Source organism: Halichoerus grypus, chromosome 3, assembly GCF_964656455.1.
Source record: "Halichoerus grypus chromosome 3, mHalGry1.hap1.1, whole genome shotgun sequence".
Lineage (NCBI taxonomy): Eukaryota > Metazoa > Chordata > Mammalia > Carnivora > Phocidae > Halichoerus > Halichoerus grypus.
Window position 1 is genome coordinate 142,111,944 of NC_135714.1, and position 15,995 is coordinate 142,127,938.

At 39.4% G+C, this 15,995-nt stretch overlaps 1 protein-coding gene across 1 annotated transcript in view; it reads left to right on the top strand.

Moving 5' to 3' along the window:
- CPE (carboxypeptidase E) overlaps positions 1–15,995 on the top strand; it is a 115,262-nt gene that overhangs the window by 67,248 nt on the left and 32,019 nt on the right. The window contains exons 2-3 of the mRNA XM_036112125.2: positions 10,853–11,049; positions 12,744–12,911. Coding sequence (XP_035968018.2) covers positions 10,853–11,049; positions 12,744–12,911 — 365 coding nt within the window. The remainder of the gene's footprint in view (positions 1–10,852; positions 11,050–12,743; positions 12,912–15,995) is intronic.

Below are 15,995 nucleotides of genomic sequence, written 5' to 3' on the forward strand. Positions count from 1 at the left end.
ATGATTATTCATAATTTATTCATAACTACATTAAAAATGTGGAACTGTGCATAATTCTTTAGTGTATTTTTAAAATTTAAATACTGAATTTAAAATTGAGAAGAGCAATATACTTTCCTGTAACCTGAATAGTTCTGGAGCATTAAAGGGATGTATCAATAAGCACCATAATATTCTACCATCCTCGTGCATCTAACATTGGGTTCAGTTTACATTAGCAGATACTTCTTTGTCCATGCAGTTTAGCATTTATAGTGCATCTTAGGCCTGAGACCATGTAGTGGTTTCCAGAATTATGCTGGGTGCCTTTGGCAGGGTTGTTTGGAGTAAGCTGACATTAAGAAAAAGCACTTAAGTTTCTAAAGAGTCTTTGTTTATTATTTGAAAGTCAGTGTCTTGCTCTTTCTCTTTCTCTCCGTCCCCCACTCTTGATTTTGGAGGTTCCAAATAATCTTTCTATGCTCACAGTGGTCCACAGACCAGCACCAGGTATCCTCTGGGGCTCATTAGAGTTTCAGGCTCTCAGGCCGCACTCCAGATCCGATGAATTGGAATTTGCATTTTAACAGGATCTTCAGGTGATTTGGACACACATCCAAGTCTGAGGAGCCTGCCATATGGGATGGGTCAACACTAGGCTGATATTTTTATCTATACTCCTGGAAGGATTGGTTAATTTTCCAAACACTTTGAAAGATTCAGGATCACCTAATATTATTGTTGGAAGCTTCTAGCTTCTATATGTTTCCAATATGGAGGATTGTTCATATTATGTTAACAGCATGAGTCATGGGCAACCATTTATTGGTTATATACTAGTTGTTGGGCTTGGCAGAGAATGTCTCATCTGTATATTTTCTCATTTAATCTTCTCAACAACACAACAGAAGAGGTTTTAGTGAGACAGTTTATATGGAAAAGAATCCTGATGCTTGGGGAAGAGGTTATTTGCAAAAGGTTAGATATACGATGTTAGAGTTGAAATTCAAACCCAAGACTGTCTTATCTAAGCTTATGCTCCCCACTCCCCTGACTTTCTTTCTCTATTGCTGCCATGCTATTGTGTTCCATTTGCAATAAGGAAGGGCATGGAATAGTCCATTCATCTGGATCAGGAAACAAGAGGATGTAAGAAATGTATGTTGATATTTATGGTGGTTGTGATTTCTCTATTTCCAGATTCTGACTTCTAAATGTCTAGTATAAGGTTCCTTAAGTCTGTAAGATCTTTGCATAATTTTGTGGATTTTCTTTTGCAAATGTGAGGAAGAGAACTCATATTTTCCTTTAAATCAAATTCTCAAAAAAGCCAATGTCTCATAAATTAAGAACTATCACCCTTCTCATCTGTATCCCGCTGACCCTTGGCCACTGGAATTCCTACCTGTCTGCTGGCATCATTGAAATCCTCCCCATCACTGGACTTTCCCTGTACCTACTCCCAAATCATTCTTTCTCAATCCCAGAAAGGCATCAGAACCAACCCTCGGTCTTTAAAAAAAAAAAAAGTAATACAGGTGCTCATGCCCTTTCTCAGACCTTTTGAAGTATGATCTTTGGGAATGGAGCTCAGAAATCTGTATTTGTAAGAAGCCCACAACTGATCCTGACCTAGAGAGCAGTAAGTCAGCACAGTTTTCTTTAATGCCATTGAACAAAAGAGGATACTTCACGCATGCCCCAGCATAGAATAATCTCCTGGCGGAAGACTGAAAGAGGACCCAGTCCTCCCACAAGGGGATGATCACCAGCTCGTACGGGCTAGAATTTCTAAGGTTCTGAGTCATGCAGAAAGACCTGGGAGACTCCATTTTTCCCTCTACTCTCCTGGAAAAGATTCTTTTGTATTGCCCACCGCTTCTGAGACTAGCATCTCAGATGTTGAGAGAATAGCGTCCTGAAGATGTTTTGACAAATCGGTTTGACTTTTCAGTTATCTTTTTCCTGAGAGAATGAAAAAGAAAGTTCCAAGGAGTTTCTGGGAAGAGATTGGAATATTCAACTAAGTTCTGCCATCGCTGATGTTGTTTTAGGTCGTTAGTATTGCTACCACCTCACCTGCTTAGCAAACCGAAGTTTTTCTCCATTCATCTGTGTCTGCTAGAAATACTTGACATTTTCCACCCACGTAGGTTCTGATGCCATCACTTTCACTCCTCTCATCTATTCACCTTTTGGAGTAAGATGGACTGTTTTGTCATGGGCACAGAGTGGTGATTGGTGGATAGGAACTTGTGTTTTTCCTTCACTTGTTGTAATCATGCCTTAGTTCACTATGATGATCTACCATTTCCTCTTTGTTCCAGAGAACTGTCAAAACTGTCAGCTAACATTTATTGAGAGCTATGATTTGTACAGGGCAAGTTTAGAAGCTGAATACCAATAGTTTGTCAAAGAAAAGCTATCAGGCTCTGTTTCTATGGAATGGTAGGATGTTTGAGGTCATCCAGTCCAGTATCTATACAGCGAGGCTTCGAGATACCTCTGTGCCTTCTAGGGGAGTTGATGACTTCACAACAGCTGTTTTGGCTTTCAACAGCTTGCGCTGAAAGAAAGTTTGTTCTTCAGCTGTGCTAAGCGCTCTCTCTCTGGACATTCTAGTCAGGATTCTAGTTTTGTCCTCTGGAGTTTTGCAGAATCAGCCAAACCCTTCCTCACACAACCACCTCTGGGAAGCTGTTGCGGCACCTAAACTTCTCTTCCTGAGCTACGACATGACTCCTCATGGGCATTATTTTCCCAGACTAACATACCAGTCACAACCAAATATGGTAACGAGAGAGCCAGCAAAGGCTGAATCATAATCACGTGTCAGAAACCAGGTCCATTCCTGGTTTCTTTCCCCCTCTTCTGATGCCAATTCATTTAACTCTGTTCTGTTCTTGGCCTCTTAGATATATTTATCTTTACGTTTTATTTTATGGGATCCAAATACTGGTGGTAGCAATACTAACGACCTCTCGTTTTAAGAGTCTTCTAAGAGAGTTATCTAAAATAAAATTAATACTTTTAAAAGATGCTTTAAGGTCCAGAATCCATCTTCAGTAAATATTTGCACAAAGGCATTCTGATAACCATTTGATGTGATCTATAGCTATTAGAGTATTTTAAAAATAATTCTGTCTTCCCTGGTGATTCGTATCTACAGAAAGATTTCAAATCATGAAACTACATCATTAAAATGATCTCTGCCTTATCTGATTTCTATATTAAAACTTATTCCGTGTTCATGTCACGATGCTCTTAAACAAGTCAAAGGTTTTTCTGACACTAAGGCTTTTGTAGGCAGCCTCTTCTTGGGTATTAGCTGTCAAATATTTCATGTTACTAATTTTAAGTAACCCATTTCTGTGATTTTTAAACTATGAATTTCTGGGAATGGGCACAGAAATTATAATGCCTTTTTCATCGCAAAGATAGCCTTGTAGGTCAAGACGGTAAGAAGAACAGAAGGAATTTTGAATACCTGAAATGATAAATATTTTAGAAAAACTTCTTAATAAGTTAAAGTAAAATTTTTTTCATTGATTTATTATAATTAGCTTTAGAGAAAAGGTGATGTAATCCAGTTAATAGGTAACTGCTAGAATAATTCACTCAGCCAGAAGAAAAATTCCCTACCCCTCTCTTCCTTTCCTCCCCCCTAGAATGGATGGATAATGGTGCAGTGCTTTGGAAAACAGCTCTATTGCAATACAAGAAAAAAAACCCCAAACCAACCTCTTTTAATTCTTACTGCATAAAATGAAACATAAAGAAAGGCAGTACAGTATAGGCTAGCCTGATTATACTTTTCATAACGTGTTTGAAAATCCTTCAGATTCCTTAGACCTCAGATGCACCTTCTGGAGAACATGTGGAGAAACCAGAAGCTACAGATTTCAAATAATTGCTCTTCATGTGCGGTGGTGTGTTGGAGTAGGCTTGTACTGGCTTATGAGACCTATTTTTAATTTTCCGGAAATTTGTGAGCTGACTGACCTCACATTGATAACTTCACATTGGCCATAGTGGGCGCATTTACACCATGGAAATTGGCCAACAGCTCAGAGCTGGTTGTTAAACGTTTACACGTTCATCATCGTATGTGGGTATTTGTAAAAAGTTTCTAGGATACTCGTGTAAAAACAAATATCTTAATGAAAAAAAATTAAAGGTATTCATTGATATTGGAACTCTGACATTGTTTTTATAGACTTGCAAGGTTAGAAATATCTTCTGCATTTTTGTTTATTCCTCTTTCTTTAATTAGGATCTTACTAGATACATGCTAGATGTCATTCGTAAGAGGACTTTAAAATGATACGTTATGGCTAATGCATAATTAATATTTTGAAAAAGAATTCTGGAATGCATCTCTGCGGAATAATTCTGTAATGTATTCTGTGTTGGCTGCCCATTAAAAATCAGATGAAGTGAGATTTTACTTTCAAGATGCCGTGTAAATTTAGTTATTTTAAAATACGACTATGAAGGAGGAAGCAAGAGGGGGTAATATAATCTTCTACACTTTGTATTGTCTTCTGCAACTGTTTTTTATTCTTTTGCCTTTCCTTGTTTTTTTTTTCTCTTTATTCTCTCTTCATCTCTTCTGTAGAAGAATCTATTTTCATATCCGTACCCACCCTCTTCTATTATTTATTTGGCCCTTGGAGATTTGGATTTCTTTTAGGAATACACTCAGCATTTTAGGCTGCTAAAATATGCTAAAACATGAGCCAATTAATGACGTATTTATTGACAAGTTTTCAGAAACTTGCAGGGTTCATTCTGCAAGAGTGATTTATAAGCTCTAATATGTTAGAATGTCAAACAAGTGGAAACAATTAGTAGCACTAATGTCTTAACCCCAGGTTTACCACTGAGAGAGGGAGATCATTGATGGAAAGGCCCATCTGTTCCAGAGATGTTTCCAACTTGCTTGCATAGCCATTTGTAAATCAAATCTGTTCAGTCATTGTGCTGCTTGGATAGCTATTTATATGTCTCTTTCTCAAAATCTTTGGTGAGGTGCATAATTTGCCATGATATTTTTGAGAAATAGGGTTTTATTTTTGAATGCTCTAGTTATTCAGCAATGTGTTTAGTATATTACATGTACCGGGAACATGTATTTTGAAATTGTCACCAGCTCGAAGAACTGTGAAATCAGTGAGTGAAGTATACCTTTTGAATGAGTTAGTGGACTTATATTTTGGCAATAATTTGATGTTGGAGGAAGAATAGATTCATCTAAGTAGGAGTTTCATCTCTATTTACAGAATGAAAGATGGAAAGGGTCTGTTACTATAATCAAGTTCTTTGTTAAAATACCCTTAACCTACTTACTTTTTTCTAAATAATGATGCTACACTTCTTACCTAGAGTTTCACAGCTTACAACCTATTTTCACATTTATCTCATTTTCCATTCGATATTTGCCCTCAGCTCCTTTCTTCCCATATCGAGGTCATTGAATAATTGACTCTAAGATTTGAAAGGGCTTTCCAAATCATCTGATCAAGTCCTCTCCCCAGTGGTCAGCCTGTCAGCTATTTTCAAGAGGACAAAATATTAGAGACAGGTAGGCTGACCCTTGGGTCAAATAAGGTAGTGAAAGTAAAATTTCCTTTTTGTGAGAAGGAAATTTTTTACCATTTTTTACTTTTACCTCTTTATTTTATTTTTTTTCTTTTTCTTTTTAAGGCTCAGCCCTACTGGGCCTGTGAACTTCTGCTTTAGGGGCTCTCTGGTCACTTTAATAAAGGCCATTAATTCCTACCATTTGAGGGCTTTGCCAGTCTGCTGTGAGCTTTAAACTTCACCCATGTGCTAAGCCCAAAGGGTTTGGGTTTCTGGGGGTGTAAAATACTTATGTTTTGTTTTTGAAGCAATAGATGTTTCTTTAAATTTCTTTTTTTTTTTTAAAGATTTTATTTATTTATTTGAGAGAGAGAACATGCACAAGCGGCGAGGGAGGGCCAGAGGGAAAGGGAGAAGCAGGCTCCCCACTGAGCAGGGAGCCTGATGTGGGACTCGATCCCAGGACTCTGGGATCATGACCTGAGCCAAAGGCGGATGCATAACTGACTGAGCCACTCAGGAGCCCTTTTCTTTCTTTCTTTCTTTCTTTCTTTCTTTCTTTCTTTCTTTCTTTCTTTCTTCCTTCCTTTCTTTCTTCCTTCCTTCCTTCCTTCCTTCCTTCCTTCCTTCCTTCCTTCCTTTCTTTCTTTCTTTCTTTCTCTCTTTCTTTCTTTCTTTCTTTCTTTCTTTCTTTCTTTCTTTCCTTTCTTTCTTTCTTTCTTTCTTTCTTTCTTTCTTTCTTTCTTTCTTCCTTCCTTCCTTCCTTCCTTCCTTCCTTCCTTCCTACTTTCTTTCTTCTTTTTCTCTCTCTCTCTCTCTTTCTTTCTTTCTTTTTGTGATTTAGTTATTTCAAATCACATTAATAAACAATTGGAGCAAATGAAGAGTTACAAGTACGGAACTTAAAATCATTTGCCTCCTCAGTTTGGAATTTATTTCTGCCTTCCGTAAAGCTTTGGATCTGATTTTAAAATACCCATCAGTTAAAATACCTATCAGTTATTCTTATATAGTTCTGATGAGAATACAAACCCAATCAGGTACATTGATTGTTCTGTGACGCAGATGAAAACGATGGAAACTCGGCCCAGCCGGGCTGGGTTTGGTTTGTCAGATGATTATCTTTTAACGGTGGCTTGATTGATGATCGTGTGCCATGCGAAGTAACTGGAAGACAGATGGTTATGTGAAATTGCGGAAAAATGGATGCAACAGGGGAACTGTACTTCCCGAGCCAATGCCATCAGCAGTTTGGCCACCTGCGCAAATATGATGCCTCGGTGCAGGATCAGGAACTCAGGCTAATCACTGTGTAAAAAGGAAAATGAATTAGATGGTGAGTGCAGAGCGTAAGAGGAATGTAAAACCAAACATCCCCAAGTGGACTGAGAGTAGTTCTTGCTGCCTTTTCTTCCCGTTGCTAGGAGAGAGATGAGCTCGCGCCTGGGTGCGTGTGCATTATGAGCTGTAATCTACGGGAGATGACACAGCTGCTAAACCTGGGATTTGTTCTCTGTCGACACTGTAAACAGACATGCACACGTCATCCGTTGCACAGCCTGTTGTAAACTCCAGCTCTAGAGCCGCAGAGAAGAAAATTAAGTGTTGGGGAAAAGCAGTCAGTCCTCATTAAATAAATGGAGGGTAAACTGACACAGAGAGGCTTATTCAAAGTCTGAAGGCTTCCATTTTATATCTATTTCTAAATTAAGGATTCGGCAGTCAAAGTCTCTTCAGAACTCTGTTTAGACTTTACAACAAAAATAGCCCTAGGGAGTTCTTGCCTAGAGGTTTTGTGGTTCTCTTGTGACCATGGAGATTAATCTTCTTCCTGGGAAATCAGCTGTTCACACAACACGGCTGCCTTCATTCCCAAAGAAGAATTTCCATTCCTGCCTGGGAATGTCGGATATAGCGACAAGTGTTGAGGTCTCTAAATATTGCCCCCAGGGTACGGACTCCCTGAGCCTACCTCAGGTCCCCTTCAGTTAATTCGTGTGTCCCCCCTCACTGCGCCAGAAAGTTTTCAGGGCCCCACAGCTGCACTTGCATCTCAAGGGCACACTTTGTACTGTCAGTCATGCTGCTGGGAGGTTGGGAGTGAGAAGCACGACCAATCATTTATTCATGGACTCGTGAATTTATTTAATCGATATTTATTGTGCTCTAGCTGTGTTTCAGGCTCTCCCTTGGGCAGGAGTGATGTACTGGTGAGCTCTAGTAGATACCATCCCAACACTGATACACCATGCAGTCTGGGGTGGAAGATCAAACAGTCACGCTGATGAATGTATATATTCACACTGAGGTATTAAAAATAATAAAAGAACTGGACTTAGACTAAAGGTACTCTGAGGAAACCATGGTGTTCCACGATTAGGAGAACGTGAAGGCAAAATGTGTGTGTGTGACAAGTCAAGAGCATCCATCACAGGCCAGAGCCCTGTGGCGGAAAGACAGGGAGTGAAGGACGTGCCTCAGGAGACAGGGGAGGTGGACCAGGCCGAACCACAGGGGAATTAAAGCTCTTGTAGAGAATTCTGGCCTTTATGGTGAAAGCAAATGGGAAGTTGGTTAGCTGATGGGTTTTAGGTAGAGGGGACCCAATGGGGGTTGTGTTGTAAAAAGATAAATTTGGCTTTGGGAGGGCAAAGGGCCGGAGAAGGGCCATACGGGTGGTAGGACTATTCCAATTTAGAACCTTGAAGCTGGTTGGTTATGTATCCAACATTCCTTCATCATTGCCTCACTGCTGAACACAGTTCGTGCACATGTCTGTGTCCTCCTCCAGACCCCACATTCCTTGAGTTTAAGAATGCTATTCTGTTGGCTTTTGAGTCTCCTGTAATGTTGGACACTAAGGTTTGCATGTACACATCCAACAACACTGTGACTCTTCTTCATCTTATAAGACACGTCAGTAGGCTTAGCGCAGCTCTTCTGTATTCTGGTGAGAGCGTTATCTAGCAATCTAATTTATTCTAGAAGGCAGAGGATGATAAAAATACACTTGCCTTTTCTTTTGCTAAGTCGTACGTGTCTTGAATTTTATTTCCATATATTAATGTCTTCTATAAAATGACCTTTATAGTTCTATCTATCTTCATGTCAAACTAAAGCATTGCTATTGTTACTATTATTACTATCTCCTCACAAATATAATAAACATTTTGGGGGAGATTTGCTTCTGAGAGCAATTTCCTACAGATTGAAGAAATAAAACCATATTGGAAATTTTCTGACTTTGAAAATCAGGCCTTGTAGCAATAGGGAGTGGTGTGATTTGTGGCAGAACCAGGAGAGCATTCAGATTCAAATACAAAATATACTGTGACCACCAAACAAACACTGGGGGGCTAAGTGACTATGAGTTTGCTATTTCTCCTTTAAATGATTAAATATGTATTTTTTAAATCCGGGGAAGTAATACAAAATTTCAGTGCGTTCATCTACTCTTATGGGTTATGGGCCAAGCTCTTTTGAGTGACTGAAGCCTCACACAAAGCTGTGTTGGGGTAAGGGGCAGGACCAGCCTGCCTCCCACAGTGTAGTCTTCTCAAATAACTGCAAAATAGGCTTGTAATACTCCTCTGGCTACTCGATCTCTATTTTCTTTTGTAACGGACGGCTACCCTCTCTTCTGCGCCTCAATCAAATTTATATCCAGTAAGGGGGAAGGTATAAAGCACTGAGTTTGACAGACAGGAAGAAGGTTATTTTGACTTTTGAAATCAGAAGCAAAGAAAACATCTCTTCTCACATACCTTGTGGGTAAGTCCCTAGGCACAGTTTTATTAGCGACTTTCCCTCAAAGTGAAAAATGAGGGGCATATAAATAGCCCTGATCCTGCTCCTGCCTGATCCTTAGATTAAGATTAGTTTAGATGAAGGTTGAGAGGTCACACAAGGACACGGTTTTCTGTGATTAGCAGTCATTTAAATCACACACTCAGGAATCTCATGCAAAGGATACTTAGATAATGTATTTCCAGGAGAAAAATAATTCCAGTGTTTTTTTTTTTTATTATTTTTTTTTATCAGAGGTGAGCAGTCCTAGTGATTTTGTAAGTGGGAAAATCCTTTCTGCTGCAGAAATCGGGACTGGGGGATGGATGAAGCAGAAGAGAGCAGAACAGGATTAATTAAGAGCATTTGCTGCTATGCTCTGCAATTTTATCACTCCTAAATGTAACAGAGAGCAGCAGAAACAGGCAATAGTGATTTATGTCTGAATTCTGAGCCCTTCAGCAAAATGTATCCTCTTGGTGCTGCATTTGTACAATAATGACAATAAAAATATTTGTCTTCCCCATTTTAATGGGCTGTTGTAAAGAGAAAATTAGATTATATGTGGTAAAGCACGTCACACTGATAAGATAATGTAACATAATAATAACAATAATAATAATTATAGCAAACACATAGCACTTGTTATTTGCCAGGCACTGTTCTAAGCATTTATACTTATTCTTTCGCTTAGTTCTTACAATAATTTTATAGGTAGAATAATTTTATAGTTCTCTCATTTTATAGGTGGGAAAAGAGAGCCACAGAGAGCCAAAGTAACTTGCTCAAGGCTAGCCAGTAAGACTTGGTGCGAGGATTTGAACCCATGCAGTCTGGCTCCAGAAGTTCATGCTTTTAATACCTAGGATTAAAAAAAGGGAGGGAAAAAAAGCCTAGACTTTTAACTAACTGAGAAGACCAGCGTTTGAATCCTGGCTTCATGGGCTGTGTTACTGTGATCAACTCTCTTAAGCAGTCTGAACTTCAGTTTGCTATTATAAAATAATACCTACTTTTAGGTGTTTGGTGAGCACTAAATAAAAAATGCGAAGTTCGGTGTTTAATCAAAGAAGGCATGTGGTACATTATTATTATTATTGTTTGGAATATTTTGACATACATTTACTTATTTATTTATTTTATTATTTTATTTTATTTTTTTTTTAATTATTGACTTTTTGAGAGAGTGAGCACGAGCCAGGAGGAGGAGCAGAGAGAGGCAGGCTTCCCCTGAGCAGACAGCCCGACGCCGGGCTCGATCCCGGGACCGCGGGATGGTGACCTGAGCCAAAGGCAGCCGCTTAACAGACTGAGCCACCCAGGTGCCCTGGAATATTTTGACATTTAAAGTAGATTTGTTGGGTATCTATTCTGGAGGGAGAAGCAGCTGTCAGCTATGTGTAGTAAATTAGTAGATATACAACATACTCATAACTGTATGCCATTTGTCTTTTATTCAGAGCTATAGAAAATGTCTCCATACTATTGATTTTTGATCTTTTAGGTGAGCCTGAATTTAAATACATTGGGAATATGCACGGTAATGAGGCTGTTGGACGGGAACTGCTCATTTTCCTGGCCCAATACTTGTGCAACGAATACCAAAAGGGCAACGAGACAATCGTTAAGCTGATCCACAACACTCGAATCCACATCATGCCTTCCCTCAACCCGGACGGCTTTGAGAAGGCTGCATCTCAGGTGAGTTCCAGCCAGCCCAGAGCAGGGCAGGCTCCTTTCATTTTGTGTTTGTACATGTGTGCTTATCTGTAAGTAATGCTGAACTCACATGAATCTTACGGACAGGGCAGGGGAGGATATAAGTGATATGCTCTTAAACTTGCCTGTAAGAAAAAAGTTCAGAAGGTAAGGGATGGTGGGTGAGTTTCTTCAGCAGTTTGCGAATGAGAAATTTGGTGAAGTCAGTATTTAATTAATGTTTTGTTTTGTTGTTAAATAAATCATATTCATTCACCCACATTTGTGACTAGGTAAATTTCCTTTCTTCTAAAAAGCTGAAAGTAAGACTACTGCCAAGTGTTGAAGAGTAATGCCATTGCTGCCTCTGAATGAAGTGATGTCATAGCGCCCTCTACTGACATCAAGGAAGAAAAATTTTGGCCAGATCAATGTTTCACGGGTGTTTAATTCTCGTCTATGTATGATGAGTAAAGTAAAGTAAAAACAAAACAAAACAAAACAACAATAACACAAAACAAAACAAAAAAACCCCGCCACCAACAAAAACCCCTCCTACCTGTAAAATGAAATTAATACATTTTAACTGTTAGAGAAGCTGGACAGTAATCACACTTTAAGAGAAGATAAATGGTATGTGTTTCCTTTTTGTTTGCACAGGCACGGAGAAATTAGTTGTTTTCTACAGTGTGAAGCGATTTCCTTATTTTTTGGGAGTATTGGTATGTTTATAGTTAGGGAGTTGATTTTTACCTTAAAAATAAAAAATCCAGTGACCTGACAGTTTGACATTGTAAGAAACCCAGAGAACTTCTGTAAATAACATCGATATAATTTCTAAAGTTAGAAAAATTCTAATAACATAGAGAATTAAATGTTTACTACTTTAAGGTGATATTCAAATCTGTAAGACAGAATGGACAAAAGATTATCACTGTTATTTTCTGTAATGGATTTTTATTCTTTGGAGTCTAAGGTATCTGAGCTTATATAACTTCAAGAATATGGGAATTAGCTCTATATCATAGATTAAGTATAATTTAATAGTAAAACAAGAAAATACGCATTATGGAATACAGCTGAATGTCTTGGAAATTCATTACATTTCCAGATTATACCGTTACTGAAATGAAGGGTTTAAAATTGAACAGAAACTTCCCAACTTACGAAGCTCTTGAACTTTGATGCTAGAGCTCATATTTTTTCGTGAAGACTGTAAGAGGGAGATATCTTACTATTATGTACATAATTCATGTTAAACTCATTTTAAAGCTCCAGTCTTCTTTAGTAATTTATTCTTTTGAATATTTAAAAAATAGGTTCCTGTGATTTACAGAGCCAATGAATATTTCACTTAAACCCAAATAGAGACTGGCATGCTTTGAAAGGCATCTGTTACAAATATATATAGTTTTTTTTTTTGCAGTTTGATGATAATTATCTTTTAAATGTAATTATTATTAAAATTTAAGATATTATTCATTGAAAATATTTTGAAATAACCATAATAAATACTTTAAACCTGAAACCTTCATGTGTTTGTCAGTGAGAGTGAAAATACAATTTTGAGAGGCTATTGTTGAAATAAATAATTAATCCTAATAAATTATTTTAAAAATTATTAATGAAGACCTTAACTAGATAGTAACAATAATAATAATAAATAACTTATTATTTTTCTTCTTGATTTTTTTTAGCCTGGTGAGCTCAAGGACTGGTTTGTGGGTCGAAGCAATGCCCAGGGAATAGATTTGAACCGGAACTTTCCAGACCTGGATAGGATAGTTTATGTTAATGAGAAAGAAGGTGGTCCAAATAATCATTTGTTGAAAAATCTGAAGAAGATTGTGGATCAAAACACAAAGGTAGGGAACATGTATAGTTTTCTTGGGTTTGTCCTCTAGTCTAAGGAAGTATGTTCTAATAGCTTCATTATAATGGAGGACGTTGCAGTAATGTTAAAGCTTCTGTGGGATAGTTCCTGGTGCCGAGAAAGTCACGGCTGGTATGGGGGAGGGGGAGGGGGGAACGGGGGGGGGGACGGGGGGAGGGAGTAATGGGGGAGGAGGAACGGGGGACGGGGGGGGGGAACGGGGGAGGAGGGGGGAGAAGGGGGAGGAGGGGGAGAAGGGGGAGGAGGGGGGAGGAGGGGGATGGGGGGATCGGAAGTGGGGGAGGGGATAGGAGGAAGGAACCCAGTTGTGAGTGTCTTTGAAAGTCTTCATGGCCCTTTCGGAGGCCCTGTATCAGCACATCACAGCATTTCACACTGTTGATCTTTTTCTTTTCCAGAACCTTTTCTTTCTTTGCTTTGCACAACTCCACTTTCTCCTGCTCCTTCTACTGCCTTTCCAGTTACTGCTCAGCTTCCCCTACCTTGGCTAAGTGCTGGCCTTCAAAATGCCATCTGCTATTCTTTTCTCTTTCCCTACAGATCCATTTCTCTAGTTCCCGATCTCCTGTGGAGTTCTTTCTCTACTTTACTTGCTCACTGAGTCCCTTCATCTGGCGACACGCAGGGCCTCGAAACCAAACATTTTCTGTAAGAAAACAGTGTTTTCTCATTTACCCTATCATCAAAGCCTTGACTGTTCCATCACTGTCCCTGCCACCAGCAATCAGTTGGCGGATCTCAGTGATCTGAGGGCCCTAACACTTCTTTAGTCTCTCAACTGCAAACTCATTCCACTGCTTGGTTGAGGCCCCCATTGTCTCTTGCTCTGATGAGTACAGCAGTCCCCTCTTGTTTTGGGTTCAGCCCCTCCCAACCCTGTTCAATCTTCTCGAATTCCTCCAGAGTGATCTTCATGCACAAATTATTGCTTCATTGCCAGCTCTCCACCGTCCAGAGGATAAAGTAAAAACTCAGTATGTCAGAATTGTGAGATGGTTTAGTCTTAGTCTGGGGACTCTGGGGCAACCACCTCTTCATAGCCTGGCTCCATATTTGATGCATGAGTTTTGGAAAGTTATCTAACCACTTTGTGCTTCTGCTTCTTCCACTGAAATATGGAGATGATAATAGTAGCTACCCCCTTGGGTGGTTATAAGGACTGAGTGAGTTAGGATCTATAAAGTGCTTGAAGTCAGGACCTATAACTATTATTACCGTTTCAGCAAAATTTCTCAGGACTCTGTGTTCTGTACCTCAGAGTTAGATGGGTGCATTGACATACCCACTAAACGTTTGATGCTCCTTCAAACCAATACTGTTTGAACATTGTTTTCAATTACTTGGAGGGAGGTAGAGCCCATTGTGGAGGGAAAGTGGAGAAGAACTGGGGTTGGCAGCTCTCCATTCCTCTTGTGTTTTTCCAGGCAATTCTGCTCTGGTTCATCAACTCCTTTTTGTACCTTTCCTAAGTGAGAACGTCGAAAGTACAATTTCTGCATTTTATTTTAGTGCCACGGCCTTTCAAGTTTCCCTTGGCCCCTGGCAGCTGCTGGCTGACCCACTCCTTGATCTGGCTCTGATATTCCATGGACTCTGGTCCACCAATTCCTTTTTGCTCCCTAAGCAAAGTATTTTCTAATAATTTTATATCTTTGTATGCGTTGTTCCAACCTTCTAGAATGCTCTTTCCTTTCCTTCCATGTCACCTCCTCTGTGAAGCCTTCTGCTCTTCCAGATGGGTCCAGTTAAGCTTCCCTTACATTCTTTAGAAATACTTCCAGTATGGTGCTTATAGCTATGGAGAGCATTGTATTTGTTATATTATAATTATTTATATAGCTATTTTCCTTTTTAATTCTAGATTTCAATCTTTTGGTTGCAAGAATTATGGCTTATATTTGAGTCTGACACATAGTAGGCTGGAAACCTGCTAGGAACGAATGCGATCCAGCCTGACAAGCAAATCACAGTACCTGAAAATCCACAGCTGGAGTTCCAGACAAGCATTTATCTTGGGTGCTAGATAGAGGATCCAGGAGATAGGGAGGGTCCTGGATTATTGCTGTAAAGTTCCTATAACTTTCCTGCCTATATTTAGGATTCATTCCAGAAACTTAAGCTAAGCCTGCAAGTGGAAACTGGTCTCAGAAAAGGGCTGCTAGGGGCTGAGGATTCTAGTAGAACCTGATAAGTGAGTCACTTAAACATTCCTGCTTCTGAGTCACAGATACATTTGCAGTTTCTCAGCCCCTGGTCCATCTTTCTTGGATGAGAGTTGGAAAACAGAGGACTGTCTTTTTTTTTTTTTTTTTTTTACCAGAGGTAAAAAGAGGGCAGTCCTGTGTGATAAGTTGTGAACGGTAAGGCAGAAATGGAAAACCACTGTGGAAGCCCAGTGCTGCTATCAGCCGGCAGACTCTCCCCATTGCTTACATTAAGCTGCCTGCGCTGTCTTCATTAGATCCGAGAAATGGGACAAGTAATGCCTGCCACCTTGTGTAGAAGAATCTGTGAAATAAATTCATATCCGTAGGATATCTGATGGGCAACCTTTGTGCAGTGCGATACACTTTCCATCGGCAAGACCTTCCTCTTCCCCAACAGAACCTGTGTAATATTTGCAGAATCGCGGTGTTAGGTATTTTCTTATTTCTAGTGTAAGCAATACTTATTTAAAAGATATATGCTCATGGTACTTAAAAAAAATAGAACTTTTTTTAGTATTTATTTATATATTTTAGAGAGAGAGAGAGCGTGTGAGTGAGCAAGTGCGGGGAGGGGCAGAGGGAGAGGGAGGAAGAGAATCTCAAGCAGGCTCCCAAGTGAGCAGGGAGCCTGAGGCGGGGCTTGATCCCAGGACCCTGAGATCATGACCTGAGACAAAATCAAGATTCCGCTGCTTAACCGACTGAGCCACCCAGGTGCCCCTCAAAATTAGAGCTTTTATTAAAAGTATCTCAATGCCAATACTTTTTCTGGGTAAAGGTAAATTAAAGAGAAATACATAAAAATTAAAATTTAGTCTCTTTTCTGGAACAGAAGCAAGGTTTGTTTA